This window comes from Semicossyphus pulcher, unplaced genomic scaffold (genome assembly GCF_022749685.1).
Source record: "Semicossyphus pulcher isolate SPU_LCO1_2020_fin unplaced genomic scaffold, fSemPul1.0.p SCAF_16, whole genome shotgun sequence".
Lineage (NCBI taxonomy): Eukaryota > Metazoa > Chordata > Actinopteri > Labriformes > Labridae > Semicossyphus > Semicossyphus pulcher.
In genome coordinates, this window is record NW_027211670.1 from 16945266 (window position 1) to 16966382 (window position 21117).

The 21117-nt window shown below is 42.0% G+C and overlaps 1 protein-coding gene across 1 annotated transcript in view; it reads right to left on the reverse strand.

Annotated features, from left to right (window-relative positions):
• Window positions 1–21117, reverse strand: part of LOC138593865 (calcium-activated potassium channel subunit alpha-1a-like) — a 103092-nt gene that overhangs the window by 45937 nt on the left and 36038 nt on the right. The window contains exons 3-5 of the mRNA XM_069664949.1: window positions 10238–10299; window positions 4687–4780; window positions 4487–4598 (exon numbers count right to left, since the gene is read on the reverse strand). Of these exons, the coding sequence (XP_069521050.1) occupies window positions 4487–4598; window positions 4687–4780; window positions 10238–10299 (268 nt within the window). The remainder of the gene's footprint in view (window positions 1–4486; window positions 4599–4686; window positions 4781–10237; window positions 10300–21117) is intronic.

Sequence of the window (21117 nt, forward strand, 5' to 3'; positions counted from 1 at the left end):
GGGCTCGACTGCGAGCGTGTCCATCAGTCGGCTTCACGATGTAACCCACATCTCCTCCGCTGCTGTCAAATTTCAGCCTGTAATCTTGGACAGGAACAGCGTGTAGCTTTGTCTTACAGCATGAACGGCCAGTAAAGCTGTGTTTGGAACAATGAGGAGCTTTGGCAGTAACAGTGTCTTTCAATGGATTTAGTCATTCTGCAGTAATCCCTAAATGAAGCACTGTTGATGTAATAACAGCTATTGTGGTTGATGTTCAAAGTAAATGCGCAGCATGAAAAAAAAAGTCTCTGCAAAGAGGGGAAATAAAAGAGCTGACGCAAACCTGAGAGCAAAGTCTGCTTCAGCTTACATGTGGAAGAATCACATCTGTCGTCAGCAGAAAGCTGCATGTGCTCAGAAATCAGCAGAACAATGAAGGGGACGGATATAGTTCCCTGTAATTTCCTACAAATACACTGATATTTAAGGCAAAATGAAGCTTCCATTATCTATACTGCTGATCCTGTTCAGGGTCATGGGCGCTATGCTGGAGCCTATCCCAGCTGACATTGGGTGAGAGGCGGGGTTACACCCTGGACAGGTCGCCAGTCAATCACAGGAAATTTTACACTCACCAATCAATCTAACCAGCATGTCTTTGGACTGTGGGAGGAAGTACCAAGAGGGAACCCACGCATGCACGGGGAGAACATGCAAACTCCACACAGAAAGGCCCACTATACGTCCGAACCAGGATTTGAACGAGGAACCTTCTAGCTGTGTAGATGAAAGGGGAATTCGATCAATGTTCTGGCAACCCGAGGCTGTACATACTCTTTGATTCATGGGTCGGGTATCCTTTAAGCTAACCAACTGCCCACCTGTGAAATTACATAACAGGGAAATTGAGATGTTGATGTGTTTGTTTGGTACCCTTCAATTTAGTAATGAAACAACACAGAGCAGTGGTTCAGGTCCCCCACAAGAGTCAAGATGTAAATCTGTGGAGCAGCAAGATACAAAACTGGAAATAAGAGATGGGGAAATTAAACTTTTTTGCTTCTAAAGCGTCTTTCCCATTGGTCAAAAAACACGCTAAATCCCGGCTTTTTTGCTGTAGGAAAGGTTTAAATCGGCATTCAGACCCGGGTCAAATGACTCTGCTGTAGACCCGGGTAATTATCGCCTCGGCTCCGATCAGCATTGATGGGAACACATGCTCCATCGGTAACTTCTGCGACTCCTTGTCATCTCGGCTACAAATTCCTAATGAGTAAAAGATACAATAAAGACCTAACCACCGTAACATCTTCACTGTTTACTAACCCTGTTTCGGGCGCGTTTGTGACGTCAGACGGTAAGAGACCGACAGGAGTATACTTCACTGGCAATAGGAAAAGAGACAATCGGCATCTATAAGCGGGTCTTCCTGGGTCTGAAAAACCTGCATCAACACACTAATTTTGGTGGGAAAGGGGTATAAGGGAGCATTTTTGCTGTACTGGTCACTACTGCATCCAGTGATGATTGGTTGCAAGAAAAAATTGATTTTATTTCAGGGGTCAAAGGTTGACCAAGTGAGTCGATCCACAACAGGAAGGTTAAAATTGCACTGATGTTAAAATTTTCTACAGGCAAGAAAAACACATCAACATGCAGGTAGAATAAAGTTTCCAGTTATTAGACAATAAAGTCTGGAAATCATCAACTGCATATAAACTCAAACAACTGTCTCTGTCTAGCTCACCTTTCACTTCATCAAACCACAAAATTCTTTCGAAAATTCCCAGAAATTGTTTCACAAAATCACAGATCTCCAGTAAAAGATTCAAGACATGAATGTCTGATCTGGAATAGTTATGTTTTCTCATAATATGTGGAAGAGTTGCTCTGTATTATTTTCACTGTCAGAGATAAGAAGTTCTTTCTGCATGAGGACATTTTTCTACACGTCCACACTGTGTTTCACTCTCGCACTGTCGAGCCTGCCATGCATCGATAAGCGCGTAAGCATGACATAATATTATCACATACTGTTTCTGTGTCGAAATGTTCCGACAGGCGGACGGGCAGATTGACAGTTTGGCTGCGCTCCGGGTCAAATGTTGAGTTTTTGATGGGAAGAGGGAGTTCCACAGCTGCGAGCAGACGCCGCTGAGCTGGTGACGACCCGTTTGACCCTTAATTTAACGACCGGACTGTAAATCGGGCGCTAATCCTACACGACCAAATGCTCGCTGACCATATTGAGCGAGATTATGTCACAGATTAGCTCTGGAAATCACAGGAAATGAGAGTATATATTTACCTCGCCAACTCGGACAACAAAATCAGACAAATGTGGAAGCGATTCAAAGCATCCAAACTGGAGTATATGCTGCCTTTCAGTTTGTGTACTAATTAGTAAATGGAAAAACAGCACAGTTAAACATTTTAAGACATGTATATTATGTTACAATGTTGGATGTCCAAACTTAATGTGGGTGAAGTTTCAAATCTGTAGGTTAAAGTATGATGGAGTAATCCCCAAGGCTTCTCAGCTCAGTCTGCAGGCTGCTGATAACGCCAGGTTTCACACAGGTTTTTCTACATGCTGCACTTTGTGACGTCACAAAGGCTTCGGAGAGCTGGCCAATCAGAAGAAGGCGGGGTTGTAGGGGCAGGGTTTCTTAAGGGGACAGAGCTGGCTGAGCCGTTTCAGGCAGAGGCTGTATGAGGGCCTGCACAGAGCACCAGTGTGAGAAACATGAGGCGTTTTTTTAACTGTAAGTTATGCTAAGCTACTCCACAGGTATCACAGAGTGAAATATGAAGCTTCAAATTTGCATAATACCCCCCTTTAAAATGAAAGCCATGTGAGGCTGAGCAGACGACAAAAAGAGCAACACCTACATGCTAACACTAGCATCACAACAGCAGGATGCTAACAGCAACAACAGACTTCCACTTATCTTCACACTGAGAGAGGAAATGCTGCCAATGCTGCATTAAAGGGGGATTCAGGAAATTAACTGGTGTCTTTAATACCAATATATCTTACTATATATTTGTGTTAATTAACTGATAGTGTTTACTGTAGATGTCTTTGTTCTGATTCAGGGGTGCCGCAGTTAAATCACGTGTACAGAAGCTACAGTCCTCCATGCGGCGGCCTCAGGTTTGACTACCACCCTCGGCCCTTTGCCGCGCGTCTTCCCCATTCTTCCCTTGTTTCCGACACTATCCACTGTCCTTCCTCCTTCAATAAAGGCATAATTAAAACATCTCTCAGTCCACCCAGATATAAGAGAGATATAAGAGGTGGGAGGGATTACTTTGTGATGTTGCTTTCTAACAACAGCATGCATAAAAGAGTGAAAGAAAGGCTTTGAAAGAAGATAAATAAATGCTGAATGCTTTAAAAAGTAAAGACAAAACTCACTTACTAATGTAATAATAAAATCAATAACACATTTGAATATAAACCCAGTTTGCTACAGCTATAGAGACTATAAATGTGTATCTACTTACAAGCAAGTGTCACTGTAATGCCTCTAACGATGATGAATGATGAAACTCTACCAAGTTCTACCTCGAATCCCAGCCATTCTCTCATATGTCCACTAGATGGCACCGGCAGCCAGCTCTACCTTCTTCTACTATCTTTGTTTCACACCATAAGTCACAGCACATTAACCGAGGCAGAACACACAATGCCACATAATGCGTGCGCGCCCATCAAGCTGTCACACTGCCTCCGAAGCGAAGAGGCTGCTGCTTCCCGGGTTTGTTCCTCAGCTGTCAGGAGGAGAAAAAGCAGCCATAAAAAACCTGACAAAATCCTCCTCTTTAATCCTGTAATTCCTCTCAGACCTCTCCGAGTGATGAGCTTCACACATTTAGCAGATTGACTCCTATTTCAGCGCTCCATGCAAAGCTTATTACCTTTTTTTTTTTTTCATCCCTTTGTGCACTTTTCAATCATCGGAGTGTTAGCGCAGGTGTTTCTGCGAGCCAAGCTGGACAGGTGAAGGGCATGTGAATGACGGCACTTCTCACAACACATGGCCAAAGACACGAAACTAACAGCAAACATTTCCATTCCAATAAAGACGCATAAATTCACATTTAAATGGCAAACAATGTTGGATAATGTTGTCATAGAAACGAGCATCAGTTTGACGAGAAAAGCTCAGTTTTCATGCTAATTTGATGCATTTTTTTCAGCAGTAAAAGTGAGATTCACTCTCACTTTTCATGCATGTCATGAAACATGAACAACATTATCAACAACTTATAAAGCTAATGTTGTACGTCTGCACATTTAAATGACCATAAAATACCAACAAGTGCCCGTTTAGCAGCTTTAAAAGCCTGCTGAGATTGTCTGGTGCGTTCACTGACAGCTGCAATGCTTGTAAATTCCACAAGGTGGCGCCACAGGACGCTAAATACAAGCCCAAACATCCACTGTACCAATCCTGGTCTGTTTTTCAGCCTATTTAAGCGATGGAAGCATCCTTACCGAGCCAGCTCCTGTTCAGATACACCGACACGAACACCGGAGGAACCGTGAAGAAGTCCACCACCGAGTTCACCTCCAGCCAGAACCACAGCTTGTCATTGGCAGCGATAAACTGCGGGAAATAAGGGGTTAAAGGTCAGATTAAGGTACACAGATATGAGTGCAAATGAGAGACTTAAACATATTTCAGTATGACTTACACGGAGGCCGAAGTACAGCAGGAAGAAGACGTTGAACGCCATGTCGATCTGCAGCGTGAAGTCTTTGTAGAAGTTCTGACACGACTCAATCGGACTATCAGACAGAAAGAGAGACAGAGTGTGTTCATGCACAGGTACTGGCAGGAAAGCGAGAAGACGTATCAGTATGTCATGACCAAAAGCACAAAATAAGCATTCTTCCTTTTTCCTGAAAATGCATTTTTAAGAAAATAAGAGCAACTGAAGTGTCGGACAAAGTGCAAGAGTTGGTATTTTCCAGTGGCTTCTCTGTTGAGAAAGGACATGCACTCATCGTCAAACAAGCTTTCAAGATACCTGGTTAACCCTTAAATAACTGCATATTTCAGGTGCTCAATAAAAAAAGGTGCCGTTTTCCTTTTAAGCCCGCATGAAGTGTCTCATAGACAACATGTCAGGTCAATGTGAAGTCAAACATGATGGGAATGCAGAGCCAAGGCAGTCGTTTAAGGGTTACATGCATGCAGGGTTCATGTCTTCTTTTATGAGATCAGGCAGCCATAGCAGGTGCGAGCAATGTAGTGAAGTCTCACCCTCGAAAGGCTCGAATCTGGATATAAGAATTCAAATAAAGAGAAATACATGACCAAGTAAATGGGGAGGTTAGAGGTTAGTAGCTTTAGGACCCTAGAAGTTAAAAATAACATAATATATATATAAGAACAGCTAAAATGAAAACATAGGTTTACTTTACATTAGATGGAGAATAATAAGGTATATTGATGTGAAGTGGAAAATACATTTTAATAGATAACAATGTGACTTGTTAATGGAGTTAGTGCTGAAAGTTAGGGGTGTTAATAAATCAATCAACCGTTTGCCCAAAAAAACATCATGGGCAATAATTAAAAAATGTGATAAATCCTAGAAGTTTGCTGGTTCTTAAAGGGCCAGTTCGCTGTTTTAACCTCAGGCCTATCATGCTATTATGGGGAGCTAATGCCATTATGATGCATCGCTCTGTGTCTTTGGAGGACGCTATCCGCTTCTCCAATGGGCCCTGGAAAACCTCCACCAGACTACGTAAAACAAGTCATCTGTCGGAGGCCAGGGAGCTGGCTAAACTACACTTCCTCAATCTATGACGCCCGCCTCTGATGTCATGTCTCGTTCAAAATCGTCAGGTTTGAAATGATGATTTTTTTAGACGATCCACAGGTATGTTCTCATCGTATTTTGGATACAGCGTAACGGTACAATTTCACTCCAGCGTCTCTCGCTGGGCCGTTCCTTCCAGAGGGAAGGGCGCAATGCACGCTGGGTGTTGTAGGAATGCAGAATGGGCAAAACCACGAGCTGTTTGTACAACTTTCTCCACAGCTATGGCGCCAATTTCGAATATTATTGCTTCTATGGATTACAGAGAACACCAGCTTTGACTGACAGCGGCTTTTTCCAGGGGCGAACTGCTCGGAAAAAAATCTCTCAATGAAGATACTGAATTTAAGATGCAGTGTTTCTAAAGTGGGTATTTTGGTCCACTCCAAACGGTCACTAAGATCACTCAACAGCAACAATCTCCCCTGTGTTGCTTAATACCGCTCGGATTAAAGCAAATTGCTTCTGTTATGTAAAAGAAATATAATAACCTCCCTTTGATAAAACAGTGTCCTCATGGAGGTTATGAGGTGACATTAAAACCCAGCAGAGATTATTTTCTGCTGATCTGATGCACAGCAGCAGTCATACTCTGGGAATCTTCCAGAGAGGTGGTCGGTGACTTCGGCCTTAGACAAAGGGTCACTTCTTGAGTCTAATCGAGGCAACATTTATAAATATTCTCCACAAAGGAAAATGTTTTACTCGAGCTGGGTTGCATTATTTAAAACCTCAAGTGCAAACAGGACTTGTTGGTCCACTGCAAAGATGATCAGCTCTGTGTATAAAGTGCTGGGATATAATTAGTTAATTTCTTTTGGTTCATTTAACCTGCATCTCGATGATTTCCCAAAAATGAAAGATAAACATATCCGAAGCAGTCCTTCTCTCAGGCACCTCTAAAAATAGTCCCAACACATTGGATAGTTCTGCCCTGATTCGCTGTAATGACACGTCATCCCAACAAATCCTTGTCATCGCAGGGTGACAGACCATACAGCGGAGGCAGACCTGCGCTGCTAAATAATTGAGTTCCAGTGGGCCTGGTTTGAAGAGGTCTAAGCCTGTTATGGATCACAAACTCTCCCGGGCTGCAGTCTCTCTGCCTCTCATTCAATCAGATCAAACAGGACAGAACAGGTGACGTGTCGGAGACCAGAATGTTCTCTGACGGCACCGCACGTGATTTACAACCTTGATGAACTGGAAAGCTGAATCCAACGTGGTTAAAAGTTCACAAAGTTTTTCTTTGTTTATTGTATTTTAGCAGCTACAAACCCTGTGCTGCATTCTACCTGTTTCCAAACACAGCAGGCGTCCGTCGCCAGCTAATAATGCTCTGATTAACTAATGGTAAGCTCCTTGCTCTGTCTTAAATGGCAGATCGCTGTTAGCTTGTTAACCGCTACCTACTGAGGAAAATGTGACACCAACTAGCTTAAAGAGACAGGTATTTTTTTTAGGAGGTTGAGACTAAAACAGAGCCAAAAGTTGAGTTACTAATGGTCTTACATTTATCAGATGAAAACACAACTCTATACGAATGCTAATGTAGCTCCCTGTTGAGGCAAATGTTTGCTAGCATGTTAGCCATAACAGCTTTATAGATGTTATTATGTTGATATTGTGTTTTATAGTGCGTAACTGCCTCCAATTGGACTAAGAAAACTGTTATTGCACGTTTCAATTAGAAACAGACTATATGAAAGAAGTGGTTATAGCCATGGTGATGGCAACCATTGGTTTATAAGCTACATTTTGAAGCCTTGAGGTCGGCATTTTGCCCATCGCCATCTTGTTTTTTTTTCTTTTTTTGAACAGGAAGTTTTTCCTTGCCAGTGTGCTGAATGTTGCTCATGGCGGATTCATGTTGGGTCTCTCTCTAAATAACATAACAAAGAGTATGTATGTCTTGAGATAACTTTAATTATGATTTGGAGCTATACAAATAAAACTTGATTGATTGATTGAATTTGATTGACCATACTTGGACACCGATGATGTGGACACACATTACTACGTGTGTATCCTGGTTGACAGGTCGCCTTTGAATCTACTTGTCAATCACAGGTAGACATACTTTTAAGCTAACCATGCTATATTGTCAATTTCACTCTAATTTGGAGAATAATTTACATGTTGTGTTAAAAAAAAGACTTAAAACTATGAGACCATAAACTCATTAGCTAATTGTTTACTGAGACAGTAAAACAACTGGCTCCTTATTAAAACCAAGAAACAACGTCCACTTATCATGCATTTTTTCTGCCCTCTTGTGGCCAAAAAATCAATAAAAAACATGTAACATCAATAAGTGCCTTTTACAAGACTAAAGCTGTGTCCCAATTCAGCGGCTGCATCCTTCGAAGGACGTGTTAAAAGGCTGATCGCGTCACAACGGCACGTCGAAGGCTGTCCCATTTCAAAGGCTCCTTCAGATGCAGCCAACAAATGCTCCCTGCTTTTCCCGGGCCACGAAGGATGCAGTCACTGGATCCTAGCTAGCTACCAGTTGCTAGGCGACTGGAGGCAGTTAACGGCGGGAACAGTTGGTGAAATCCTCCGTAGACCTAGTTTCATTTTAGTTCGGCCTTAGCGGTCTACACAGGCTATGAATGACTCATCCTTCGTAGCCCGCGTCCTTTGAAGGATGCACCCCCTGAATAGAGACACAGCTTTAGTGTTTAAGTACTCTGCAATGAGGACACAATTTGTTCAGAACCCAGTGTTACGGTGTGACACCAATATCTACTTAATGAAACAAAGCTTCATCTTAATCATGACTTACAGAGGACGTGAGACTACATGAAGGTAACAGGAAAAGGAAGACACGACTCCAGCTTCATGGGGTCAACCTCCCTTTTAGTCGTAGCAGGTGTCTACCTCTGTGCTTTTGCTAGCTTGACCTGTTCTCTGTGGATCTAAGTGGGTCTGCTGCTGTTGACGTCTCTCTGTGTTGCTTCCAGCTGGGTCATCCTGTCCATCATATAACAGCCTCAGCAGCCCCACAGGACTAATTACAGGAAGGACTGTATCTGTTACAGTCGCTGCCACTTAGAGGCAAGCAAGAGCGCCGATAACTGGCTGCTCTTTGGCTTTAAGTACTGAGCTTGTTGGGCTGACAGGTAGTGAAGAAATACAGCCTGAATAATAGAAACACCTGGATGGGACTGAATTAAAAGTGGGACAAAGAGCCCAGCAGGACGGTTATGAATATAAGTCATGGAACAGGTGCTGCAGCATCACACCTCATTGTGTATTTAACAATGCATGGAAAGGTTAAAGAGAGAGGTCGTAGGTCATCCTTCATCAGGTGGAAAGGTATCCGGCGCAGCTACAGACAAGTTCTGAGAAAGGGAGGCCACAGATGGCATGGCCGAGAATGTAACTCTACCTGAGCTCGTCCACATAATGAAATGAGATCATGCTTGCAAACAACATCAGAGCGAGCCGAGCCCTCAGCTGTGCGCGACCTTATGAAATAACAACAAATAACCTGCATGTCGGATTATGCGAGTTTACAGACCCTCTGCTTTAACATGACTCCCAGAGGAGACTCCCTGTTGGCTTGATAAAAGCTTTTATCTGCTGTTTTTTCTCCCCTCTCTTAATGGCACATCCTGCCCAAACACCAGCAGGCTGCAGTAACTGTACACCCGGCTAAGAGGGTTTTCCGCTTCCTCTGGCCCGATGAGCGATGGGGATTGTTTTGTGCGGGAACTTTGGTCTTTCCTGCCTGTTGCAGAGTCTGATCCTTTCATTAAAAAGATTAAACAAATTTTATCTGTGAGTATACTGACGGTTCGTCTGCAGAGATCCCCAGTAAGCCCAGGGCAGTTTACCTGGAAGGGGATTGGATGAGAAACAGCCAGCAAGAACACGTTTTCATATACGGAGCACAAAGCACTCTATGTAATGAAGTCTATAGAGCAGTATACGCACTATATGAGGATTTATGAGGTATAGGATCCAGTTAATAGCCAAGGTCTCCGAGGCTAATCTAAATCACGCATGTCTGAAGTATATACAATTTTCCATTGAACCGTTTTAATCTCTCTAACTGGAGCAGCATCATTTAACCAGTGGGATTTTAGGGATTTAGACCGCATAAGACCTTTATATATGCAGCATTACCGGTGCATTTCTCTGAGAGAGAAGTGAACTTTTGAAGCTATTGTAAGATTAAGGCTAAAGCACTCTTATAAAAGAGACAAACACCTTGAGACAAACTCACGGTCACATCCGACCGTCCTCCGTCCTCCTTCAGAGTGATCAAGGTTGACGACACGACTACATCTGATCTTATGCTTAAACGAACTCTGATAAGGAATACAAGTAGCCTTAAAAGTCGTCTACCTATCAGGCAGCAGGTAAACACAGGGCTGCATTAGTAAGGAAGTAAAACAATACTTACTCAGAGGAATCTATGAAGTATATAACGAGGGCTCCAATGCTCAGGGCAAAAACCAGCACCACCTGGAAGGGAAGAGAAGAAAGAATCATTAGCTGTTATAATACAACGCAAGCTCAGCGGTTAAATCGTGCATCCCATATACAGACAGAGGCTACAGTCCCCGGGTTCAACTCCCACCCTCGGCCCGTTGCCACGTGTCGTCCCCTGCTTCGGACACTATCCACTGTCCTCTCTCTTTGAATAAAGGCAAAACTTTTACACAAAAATCTAGACCAGATTCAAATGCACTCTAGTACAGAAAATGAGGAGTGTGGACCTCTTTGACTGGTGGCACTAACATATTCAAATATTTGTTGCATGTGGAGGAGTTTTTAATGATGATACATTTCTTAAAAACACACAATAAGTGCTTTAAAATGTTCAAAAAAAAGAAAAATGGAGCAGGGAGAAATTAGATATTACACATTTTAGCAGCAAATGTGGACGCCGGTTTAGCTCAGTGGTTAGATCGTGCCTCCTTTATACAGAGGCTGCAGTCATCAATGTGGTGGCCCCTGTTTCTGACACCATCTACAGTCCTGTCTCTTTCAATAAAGGTAAACATTTTTTTAAACATATATATACTTTATCACAAAAATCTAGACCAGATTCAAATGCACTCTAGTACAGGAAGTGAGTACTGTGGAGCTCTTTGACTGGAGACACTAATATACTTCTAATCAAAATTATTTGTTGGATGTGGAGGAGATTTTATAACATTTTAATGATGTTCAGAAAAACGTAAGGGATCAGGCAGAAATAAGATATATTAAAGATATTGTAGTAGCAAATTGGGGCGTCGGTTTAGCTCAGCGTGGAAATCATGCGTCCCATATACAAAGGCAGGAGTCCCCGATGCATCAACTCCCGGCCTCGGCCCTTTGTCACGTGTCATCCCCACTCTTTCTTTCCCTGTTTCCGCACTATCCACTGTCCTCTCTCCTTCAATAAAGGCATAAAAGTAAAAGAAAAAAAGTCAAACTTAAAAAAAAAAGTAGTTCCAATTTCAGAGTCAAAGGTAAGGTTCAATTAATGTACAAAGAAACAGAGAATATTTCAAAATTTCAAAACTAGTTTAAAATATGTAAATTATTAACTGATCATTTTGAGGCCGAGAAAATTAACCTGCAACTATTTCAATAACCGAGGTGCTGAGGCCACAGGTTCAACTCCCATCCTCTGCCCTCTGCTGCGTGTCATCCTGCGCTCTCTCCTCCCAATATTTCAAACTTACAATACAGGAACAAATGTGTTGTAATGTAAATGCGTTTCAAGGTTTGCAGAAAATGCTTAATGCCTGTTAACAATCAACTGCAGACCTTGATACATCTCGTAAGCCCGTTATAATTGTGTTATATAAACCAGAAACAAAGAATCACAGTTTGGAACAGCAGTGTCAAAAACAGACTCATCAATTACTGTACGTTTGACAGCGTAAATAAATCCTCAAGAGCTCGGCTCATCATGTAAATTGGCAGCGGAAGAGTGGGCGAGGTGACAGAACGTGGCTTCAGCTTTCACACACACACACACACACACACACGCAGAAAGGAAGGATGCAGCAGCAGGGCCCCGAGCTTCAGTGGCCACTGTGGAGCAGCCAGATAATAAAAAAACAGGGTATTGCTTTTACTCTGTCACTCTGTCTTTCTGCAGGGAGGGAGATGAGCTGAATAATCCCAAGCCTGGAGTGAGAAGTTGGGAGCAGACTGGGACAGGCAGGGTGCGGGGTAATAAACATGAGATCCGGAGGTGTTAGCAGACAAAGAGTTGTCGGGTGACAGCTCTGACACAGCTTAGGTGAAACCCAATAACTGCAGGGAACACCAGCGGGAATCACACTCAACTGTAAATACAAATATAAACCCAGCGGTCGTCAGCATATAGAGATATTCTGAGGTCAAACAGTGCTCGAGGAGGCCGCGCCGTCATCTCGATCGATGTTACCTGTAGGGAAAAAGCTGCATTCTCACCTGACCTGACACAACACCACTGTCACGGGGAATCACGCAGCAAAGCTCAAAAGTGACTGCTGTCGTGTCGTGTTTGTCAAAGCGGAGAAGAAAGTGGAAGATTACGAGAAATGGAGGGCAGAGGACAAAATCTCTGTTACCTAACTGGAGCGTGCTTGTTACAAAGCAGGCTAAAAAGCAACCAAAGCAATACAGTATGACACAATATAACATGCAGCTAATACTGTTGCGAAATGCGTGTCCTTATTTTCCTTTCTAAGAGCTCGACACAGAGAGACACAGATGTTTTACATCCTGAAATACACTCCCAGGTTATCTGCAAACCCAACCTGGCTTTCATCTGTTGAGACATGACACAATGGCCATCCTGAACAAGAAGCCAACGGGCATCCATAATGAATGAGCCCAGCCTAATTCATTTCCATGATGTGAAATCGTATTGTCAACCTCCAACCACTGATGGCTCCGTAATGACAAAAAGCACCCGCATGCATTTTTAATCGACCCTTCTTCTTTGGAAGGCAGGAAATGTCTTTATGCCTCTGACCGTCCCCTTTTTTAGAAACTGGAAACAATGTTGGTGCAACCTAAGAGATGCTAATGCAGCCAGCGGAGGGAGATTCAGTGATGGCAGTAAATAAAACACACAGGCTGGAACAAAGAGGGGGCAATCAGGACTGGGGTTTGTCAATGAGGGGACAGACCAGTGCCAAGGTTCATCATTCACGCCAGGCATTTGATAATGATGCATCACATCTGTATCTTCAGCCAACTTCAGACACTCACTGGCAGATGGCTCCACCCACAAGAGAGCATAGTGAGAGAGGACGACCACTGCCAAGAGAGACTCGGTCCAATTATTTCTGAATGTGGCTGTGAGTGTTCAAGAAAAAGACTACTGTTGAATCACAGGAAAAGAGGATTAAAAAAAAGTAGCAAAAACTGCAGTTCCACAAATGGCCACTTGAGGCTAGCTCCAAAAGTGAGTCAATCCCTATTAGGCCCCATATTAAAATGTCCAACTTTAGAGTAGAAATAAAAATGTTTACAGTCTGGTTTTGATCTCCATATCTTATTTCTCCGTTCATATAACCTTCTTAATTTTTTATTAAGGCTTAGATTGCTCACTTTGAGTGACAGGGTTTGTAAGCTAGCTTGTCTCCTAAGCTAACTCAGTCATTAAACTTAAACTCTTGTGCCGTGTTTTGTGATGTTGGGGTCTTTTAGATATGTTTTCATGCAAATGTCAGCCAGATAAATCTTTTTTTTGCGAGTGAAACTTTAGTATTATTTTATTTAAATGTTAGCAGTAATAAGCAGGTATGGTGTCTGTGCTCATGATAGCTAGCTTCTTAGCTCGTTCAGTGTTTATCATATGTAGTTGTTGGCTTTCACACCCAGAGATGACAGAATGCCGTAGTATCAACAAGATTGGTTCATTAAAGTAACACAATTTTCTTTGTTCAACTGCCACTTGCTGTTTTGACGAAAATTTGTTCCACAGGTTCTATTACCTATTTTAGGCAAAACAAAAACAAACAACTCTGGTCAGCTATAATGAAAAAAAAAGGAGGAGAAAAATGGTTAACTAGCATCTTAGCCAGCTGTGCTTTGCTAGGGTTAGCAAACCCCACACTACTCTCTAGCTCCACCCTATTGTCCAAATATGGTCACCTCGGGCTTAAAACAAAACATGGCAACAGACATAATGCAAAAAAACACTCAATGGAGTAATTTCTAATTTGCAACTCAAGACAAGAGTTAGCTAAAACTGTTTGTAGATAAAATTGATAAAATTATGTTTTGTTATTAATGCCAATATGTTGAAGAAAAACAATTAGAAATCATCTATAAATCCACTTCACAGATTATAACATCACCAATGCTCCTGCCTATGGTGAGCCGTATGTCAAGGCCCTGCAGCGAGCACCAGCACGTCTCAAGCAATCACAAGTTGACCTGCAAACATCAGAGAACCCACTCATGCTCCTCCACTCTTCCCGGAGTGTGAGTCACCACCAACCAGCGTGAATATCCTGCCAAATAAATGGGAACTTTAGTTTGGCAGAATAAACACTCTTACTGGTGGGAGGGAGCTCACAGCCCAAGGTGGTGTCACCCTGGCTGATATTTCAAAACAAATTACTTTTTTTACTTTGTTGTTGTGGCAAAGAGACAGAGGTTAAACTGAGAGGAAAATATTTATTTACAAAATTAAAAGATTCTGGATTCAAGGATGCTTTTAGCACTAAAGAATAATATAAAATGTAAAAACAATCACGTTTCACAAATTCTGCAGGTGGAGGTTGAGCTTCTCTGCGAGCTACTTCAGTGTCTAAAAACAGGATTCAGGAGAACCAGAGGTCAGGTTGTTCTGTGTTCGCTTAAACCTCGTGGTCACTGCAGGATCAAAGCTCTCATTGGTGAGATGCCAGACATTCGTGTGAGCTGTCAACTGGCCGTCTTTGTTTAGGCAAACCCATCCGGGGTCACATCAAGTTCATGCATCTCTGTGTCAAACTCAAACGTTTGCAGGTGCTTAAGTCCCTGACCTGGTGTTCCTCAAGGATGACTGCTTGGCCCACAGCAGCTTCTCCAGAAACACAGAGCTGCTTTCCAAAATAAAATGACCTAAGGACCATCCTGGTGAATTCCAGGAAGCCTATGCTTCTCTCCTCAAGTACCACTGTGATAATAAGGCAACAACATAAATAGAAACTGCACAATGGAGGAGAAAACAAAATCTATACGCCCTCCTTTAGCTGAAAAGCGGCGATTACAGACTGTGATATGATTTGCAACAAATTGGAGTCCATTTTCTTAGTCGAAAACTAGTTTTAAAAGATGTGTGGCAGAGTGGTGCTTGGCTCAGAATTTCTTGAGTTTTAATCAATAGAGTTTTTTTCTCTGCTGTGAGAAATTGATTTGTTCAGGTCATGAATTCCATGCAGCAACTGCTTAAGTAAGAGAGAATTGAAAAACTGTACTACAACCTTGTGAAATGTTAAAATCACAGGACTTTATACTGGAGCTAAATTATTAATTTAGCAGAAAATCATTGAAACACATCTATATTCAATTAGATGCTAATCAGGTTTAGCGGTGTTGTCGACGTCTGATTGGCCTTGATTTGTGAAAGACACCGTCCTGATCATAACTGTCCTCACTAACGAGACCTTTTGACAGCTCATCTTTCAGAGTGATAACAGCAAATGATCATGTTTACGACAACAGCCATAAAAGTGAGCGACCGCAGCTCTGACAAACACAGACACTGAGTGGACGTTTGAGGCGTTTACAGCATCATTACTGTCGGACTCTTTCGTTTGCAGCTGACAGGACACGCGACAGGACATCTGCGACAGGTGATGCAACTTCAGCTCCGCAATCAACAACGGACAACAGCAGTTTGGAGGAAGACTATTGGCTGCTAAAGCAAACTATGACCAATGAACTCACTATGACCTTTGCATACTTTGAGGTACTCATTGTTCTATTTGGAGAACATACAGTAAACACAGAGTGCTTGTGAGGCCTGACATGGGGAAACACAATTACGGCTAAAATTATAATCCTCATTACTTTGCTACATTTCACTCGATGATTGTCAATCTGAATAATTACTCTTTTGTGCTTTTGGAGGATCATAACATAATGGGCTTTTTGTGTATCAACCTTGGGGTTATTTGGAACTACAGTAGCACAATGTTCAATCTGCACTTTAATATTTTTACAACATATGATGTAAAAACTGTAGTGAAAACAAGAAAATTAAAACCCAGCTGTAGTTCCCCTCAGCCCTATTTTTTTTTAACCATTTTTCAGCTCATTGTTTTGGCTTTTTTGGCCCACAAACTTACGGTTGTGGTTCAGTAAGCAAGTAAGCTCTATAAACCTATTGTCTGCGAGCTGCTCGACAAAGTAGGAAACTTACTCTGAAGCACTGAGCAGCAAAAGAACCAGACAATTCACAAAGAAGTTGGCAAGGACCGAAAAAGGAAAGTAGTGTTGGACAGAGACAAAACAGAGACTGAAACGGGCAACTTTTTGTGAAGAAACGAAAAACAGTTTGGTTCATATGTGGTGCTAGTTTAGCTCAGACAATAGAGCAGGCGCCCCATATTCAGAGGCAAAGCCCTGACCGCGTCGGCCATTGGTGCGACTCCAATTTCCACTCCTTGATGCATGTCGTCCCCACTCTCTTGTCCCCACATTTCCTGTCCAATCAACAAAGGCAAAAGGCCAAAAAAAAACTTAAAAATATATAATAAAAAAATATGTATTTATAAATATATATTGGATTGCACTGTTTGTGTATATCGCTCAAACAACGTACATGCTGCTCTAGCCTTAGCAAAGAAAAAGAGATATATACTGTTTAATTAATAAAAAAAATAGTCTCTAAAGAAAATATGCTTGTTAAGTTTATTTTCAATAGTTAAAAAAATTGTAAATATGTAGTATAACCCAGGGGCTAGCTTAGCTTAGCTTAGCACAGCAAGACTGGAAACATAACAAGCAAGCGTAGCTCTGTCCAAATAAAGAACAAATATAAAACAAAGCTGCTTCTACTTCTAAATGTCACCAATTTAGAAGGTATATCTTGTTAGTTGAATCAGTACAAAAACCAATGTGTGAAAACAACAATATTTTATGCTTTTTAAATTGAGAGACTGGTCCTTTAAGAGATCTCTGTGTCTATGCTGGGTGTGAATTAGCATCATGCTAGTGGCAACAGGCAAAAACACAGCCTCCTAATGGGGTCTTGGATGTTACTCCTCCTCAAGCATGATCCTAATATAACCTACCCAGCATGTGTTTCATAACCTAAGCAGTCTAAAGCTTCATCTGCCGGAACAAGAAATTATGATTAAACCGTGCAAATCACAATGTCCTGAGATCTGTGTCGCTGAATCAAACAAGGTCACAGGCAGGAAAGACAAATGGGTACAGTTCAAAGGTCAAAACCAGAACATTAAAAAAAAAAAAAAAAAAAGCACCAATAGTTTAACACTAATGGCACAGGAGTTCATTTTGATAATGTGCTCTTTGCTGTGCATTATTCACATTACATATGGATATGCGCTTGAATAGGTAACATAAATTGATCCTAAAAATAAACCTTGACATGAACAAATGCAGCAAGCTTAAAAACATAAAATGGTTCATTCATTCATTTGGTTTGCAGCCCACAGCTTTACGATTTTTGTTCACTCTTAGCACTCTCATTAGCATTTCAGCTTGCAGCAAAAGGCCCTCGTTTTAAGCCAAAATGAGCTCTAACAAACCTACGCTTACACGACTTTCCCATCACCAAACAGCTGACAGACAAAGTTAGCAACTAGCTCATGAACATATTGGAACGTTTAGCCGCTTAAGAACTGGATACTTTTCTCTCAGGATGTGGTGGAGACCAAAACAGAGATAAAAGAAGAGAACAACAACAAACGCATGCTAATGATACACCATGCCTGCAGGTTTTGTTAAAGAGGGGGTATTATGCTGTTTCACATTTTAAGACATATTGTTACAATGTTGGATGTCCAGACTAAACGTGGGTGAAGTTTCAAATCTGTAGGTAAAAGTATGTTGTAGAAATCCCCAGGCTTCTCAGCTCAGTCTGCGGGCTGCTGTGAACGCCAGGTTTCACAATGTTTTTTCTACATGCTGTGTGTGACATCACAAACTGCAGCCTCAGCAGGCTTCGGAGAGAGCTGGCCAATCAGAAGAAAGTGGGCTTGTAGGGGCGGGGTTTCTTAAAGGGACAGAGCTGACTAAGTCGTTTCAGGCAGGGCCTGCACAGAGCACCAGTGTGAGAAAAATGATGAGTTTTTTTAACTGTAAATTATGCTAAGCTACTCCACAGGTATCATGTGTGAAATATGAAGCTTGAAATTAGCATAATACTCCCCCTTTAACAAGCAACACTTCACTAAAGGTGGGGATACACATTACCGCGACTGATTTCGACAACGAATGATGTCACTTGTTTGTTGCTAGGGGATACGTACAGTACATGTAAATAAAGCTGCTGTAACTGAAGTTAGCATTGAAGTTCATTCACCACTGACTCCCTCTTTTAGCCCTACAGTCCTTCTTGCCCACGCCTCTTCTCAAACTTTCCCCCCCTTATTGACCTTTTCATTGCACAGTTTACAAGCTGTTGGTTGGCATTCATGTCTTTTCCTGGTACAAAGGACTCAGCGTTCTCACAGGATGTTCAGAATCTTCCTCCAGCAGAAGTCATTCAGGATGTTGTCTGGTCTATTTACTAACTTGTAAAGCTCCTTCCTGAGAGTCAAAAAGTCAAAAATACGTGTTTGTGTATTGAGTTTCGGTTGAAGGCGATGTGTAGATCATTGGCACGCAAGTCATTTGCAGCTTTGATGTGATACTTTCAATTGCAAAACACCTTTAGCTGTGAATATTCCTTGGTGCAACCAGACCAGACTTTATGGGAAATTATTCCACTGCTCCTCACTTCTTAGGTGTTAACAGCAATTAGCAGCTACATATCTAAGAGTTGGGAGCTGTTTGAGTTTATTATTTAATTAAATATAGTGTGTTAGGAAACTTTGATTAATTATAATACCTCTTGCGTGGATTTAATTTGCAGAATGAAGCGTAAACGAGGCCCGAGTGAGCTGTCGTCTTCAGATGTACGCGCGTAGGAAGCTCCATTCACAGTATTGCTATATGCGAATGCATCAGATCTACATTCAAACCTAAATCTCAGCTCGGGAGGAAGTGTGTGATTACTCATCACCAGACGAGATAACAATCAGATTGCATAATAAACTGCGGGGACTGACGACAGCAGCAGAGGGAGGATAAATACTACAATACCCACAGACGTGTGGGGTAAGAAATCAGTGTGTCACTGTGATCATATCTGAGCTGCTTTTACAATCGAGTGACTCACGGCGGAGGTGAGGGTGGAGGACGCAGAGTTGGACGGGGTTTGAAGTGCGCGTCTGAGCTGCATGATCAGAGACCCTGCCAGAGTTTTCTTTCTCAAGGACATGAGACTGATCAGAGGGAGTAGAGCGACTGAAAGACGGTGTAGAGCTGTGAAGATGGACGTGTAGCTCAAGGCATCAAAAGAGGAGGAAAGAGAGAGCACGTAAAACCTTGAAGGAATGGCATCAAGCCAACAAATAAATATATTAAGTTGATGTTTATTATGTTAACTTTCACTTTCGCACCATTTTAGTGCCAAATCTGCTAAATGGTCTGGAGCGGTAAATAATTTCCATTTTGGCAGCGTTCAAAAAGCTCAAATTAAACGCTAAAATTTGTCAAGAACATGCAGTGCATTAATGTCTGTTAAAACAAGAAGCTGCAGCTGAAGAGCAATAATGTTATAATAATATTAAACAAATCACAGTGGAGATTTTACCGTAGGCCGACTTTCTTTCAAAGAACAAACCACAAAGAAACCACAAACCTCAGAGGAGTTTGTACTGAGCCAACCAGCTGTAACAGTTTTTTTAAGAGTAACTGAACATCCGCTTAAAATCTTCTTCATTAGCTGCTGTGATGTTTAAGGAATTGTGAATCACCTCTGACCACACCCATCAGTGATGCTGAGAGAGGTCAGAGGTGAAGGAGTCTTATTTCAGAGTTATGCTACTGTTTATCAAATTAAAAGAAGGGAAGAAGAAACAGAAAAGGCCATTTGCCAGACAAATGGCCTTTTGTCTCAAACCGGACCCTCCCCACTCACACTCTGTCAAGGAGCGAACACCGTTTGACGTCATACTCACAGCTGAATGGAGAGAGACACCTTTGTTAAGGTGAAGGCAATGAGCTCCCCTCACTTCCGCGGAGACAGAAAATGTGTGTTACCATGGTTTCACATTATTCAAATAATAAAAGCTAAGTAAATACCAGTGAGTCATTAAAATCACTCCACATCATGCCGAGCTTCCTTGATGGCACTTCTTATCTGTAAATATAAAAAACGTTTTACTTGTATCGTTTCTAGACAAGAAAACGGTTTATTAAATCCTGAATATAACGTTAAAGGAGCAGTTCTCCCCTGTCAGTCAAAGCTGGTGTTCTCTGTAATCGATAGAAGCAATAATATTTGAAGAAAGTTGTACAAACAGCTCGTGGTTTCGCCCGTTCTACATTCCTACATCACCCAGCGTGCATTGCGCCCCTCCCTCTGAAAGGAAGCGAGAGATGCTGGAGTGAAATACTACGTTTTCCAGTCAAGCATTGATCAAACCTGACGATTTTGAACGAGACATGACATCGGAGGCCGGCGTCCTTGATTGAGGAAGTGTAGTTCAGCAAGCTCCCTGGCCAGACTACGTAAAACGCGTCATCTGGCAGAGGTTTTCCAGGACCCATTGGAGAAGTGGATAGCGTCCTCCAAAGGCACAGAGCCAATTAGCACTTTTTCCGACCATAATGGCATTAGCTCTCCATAATAGCATGATAGGACTGAGGTTGAAAATCGGTGAACTGTACCTTTAACTTAAAGACGCTGACGTCAGTATGTTATTTCATGTTAAATTAATTAAAGCAGTTTTCATTTGTACGGGTAATAACATGGAACTTACTTCTCTTATCTCATGACGAACATAACATAGCGTTGCACCTGGTCAGTACGTCAGCATCAGCACCACGCAAGCTAGCAAACAGAGTGGAAGTGTGTTGGGAGTGGTTTGAGAGAGGCCTTTAATGTGCTGGTCTATAAGGTGCAGCTTTAACCTGTATGTCTCGACACTTTTACATATTGGTACCAGTATGCTGAATTATCTGTTGCATACTCAAGAAAAGCATGCTTATTCTCAGTCAAGTTCTGTTAGTACAAGGAGCGTCTTTGTTTCTATGACTTCTAAGCGTGTGTAAGATAAG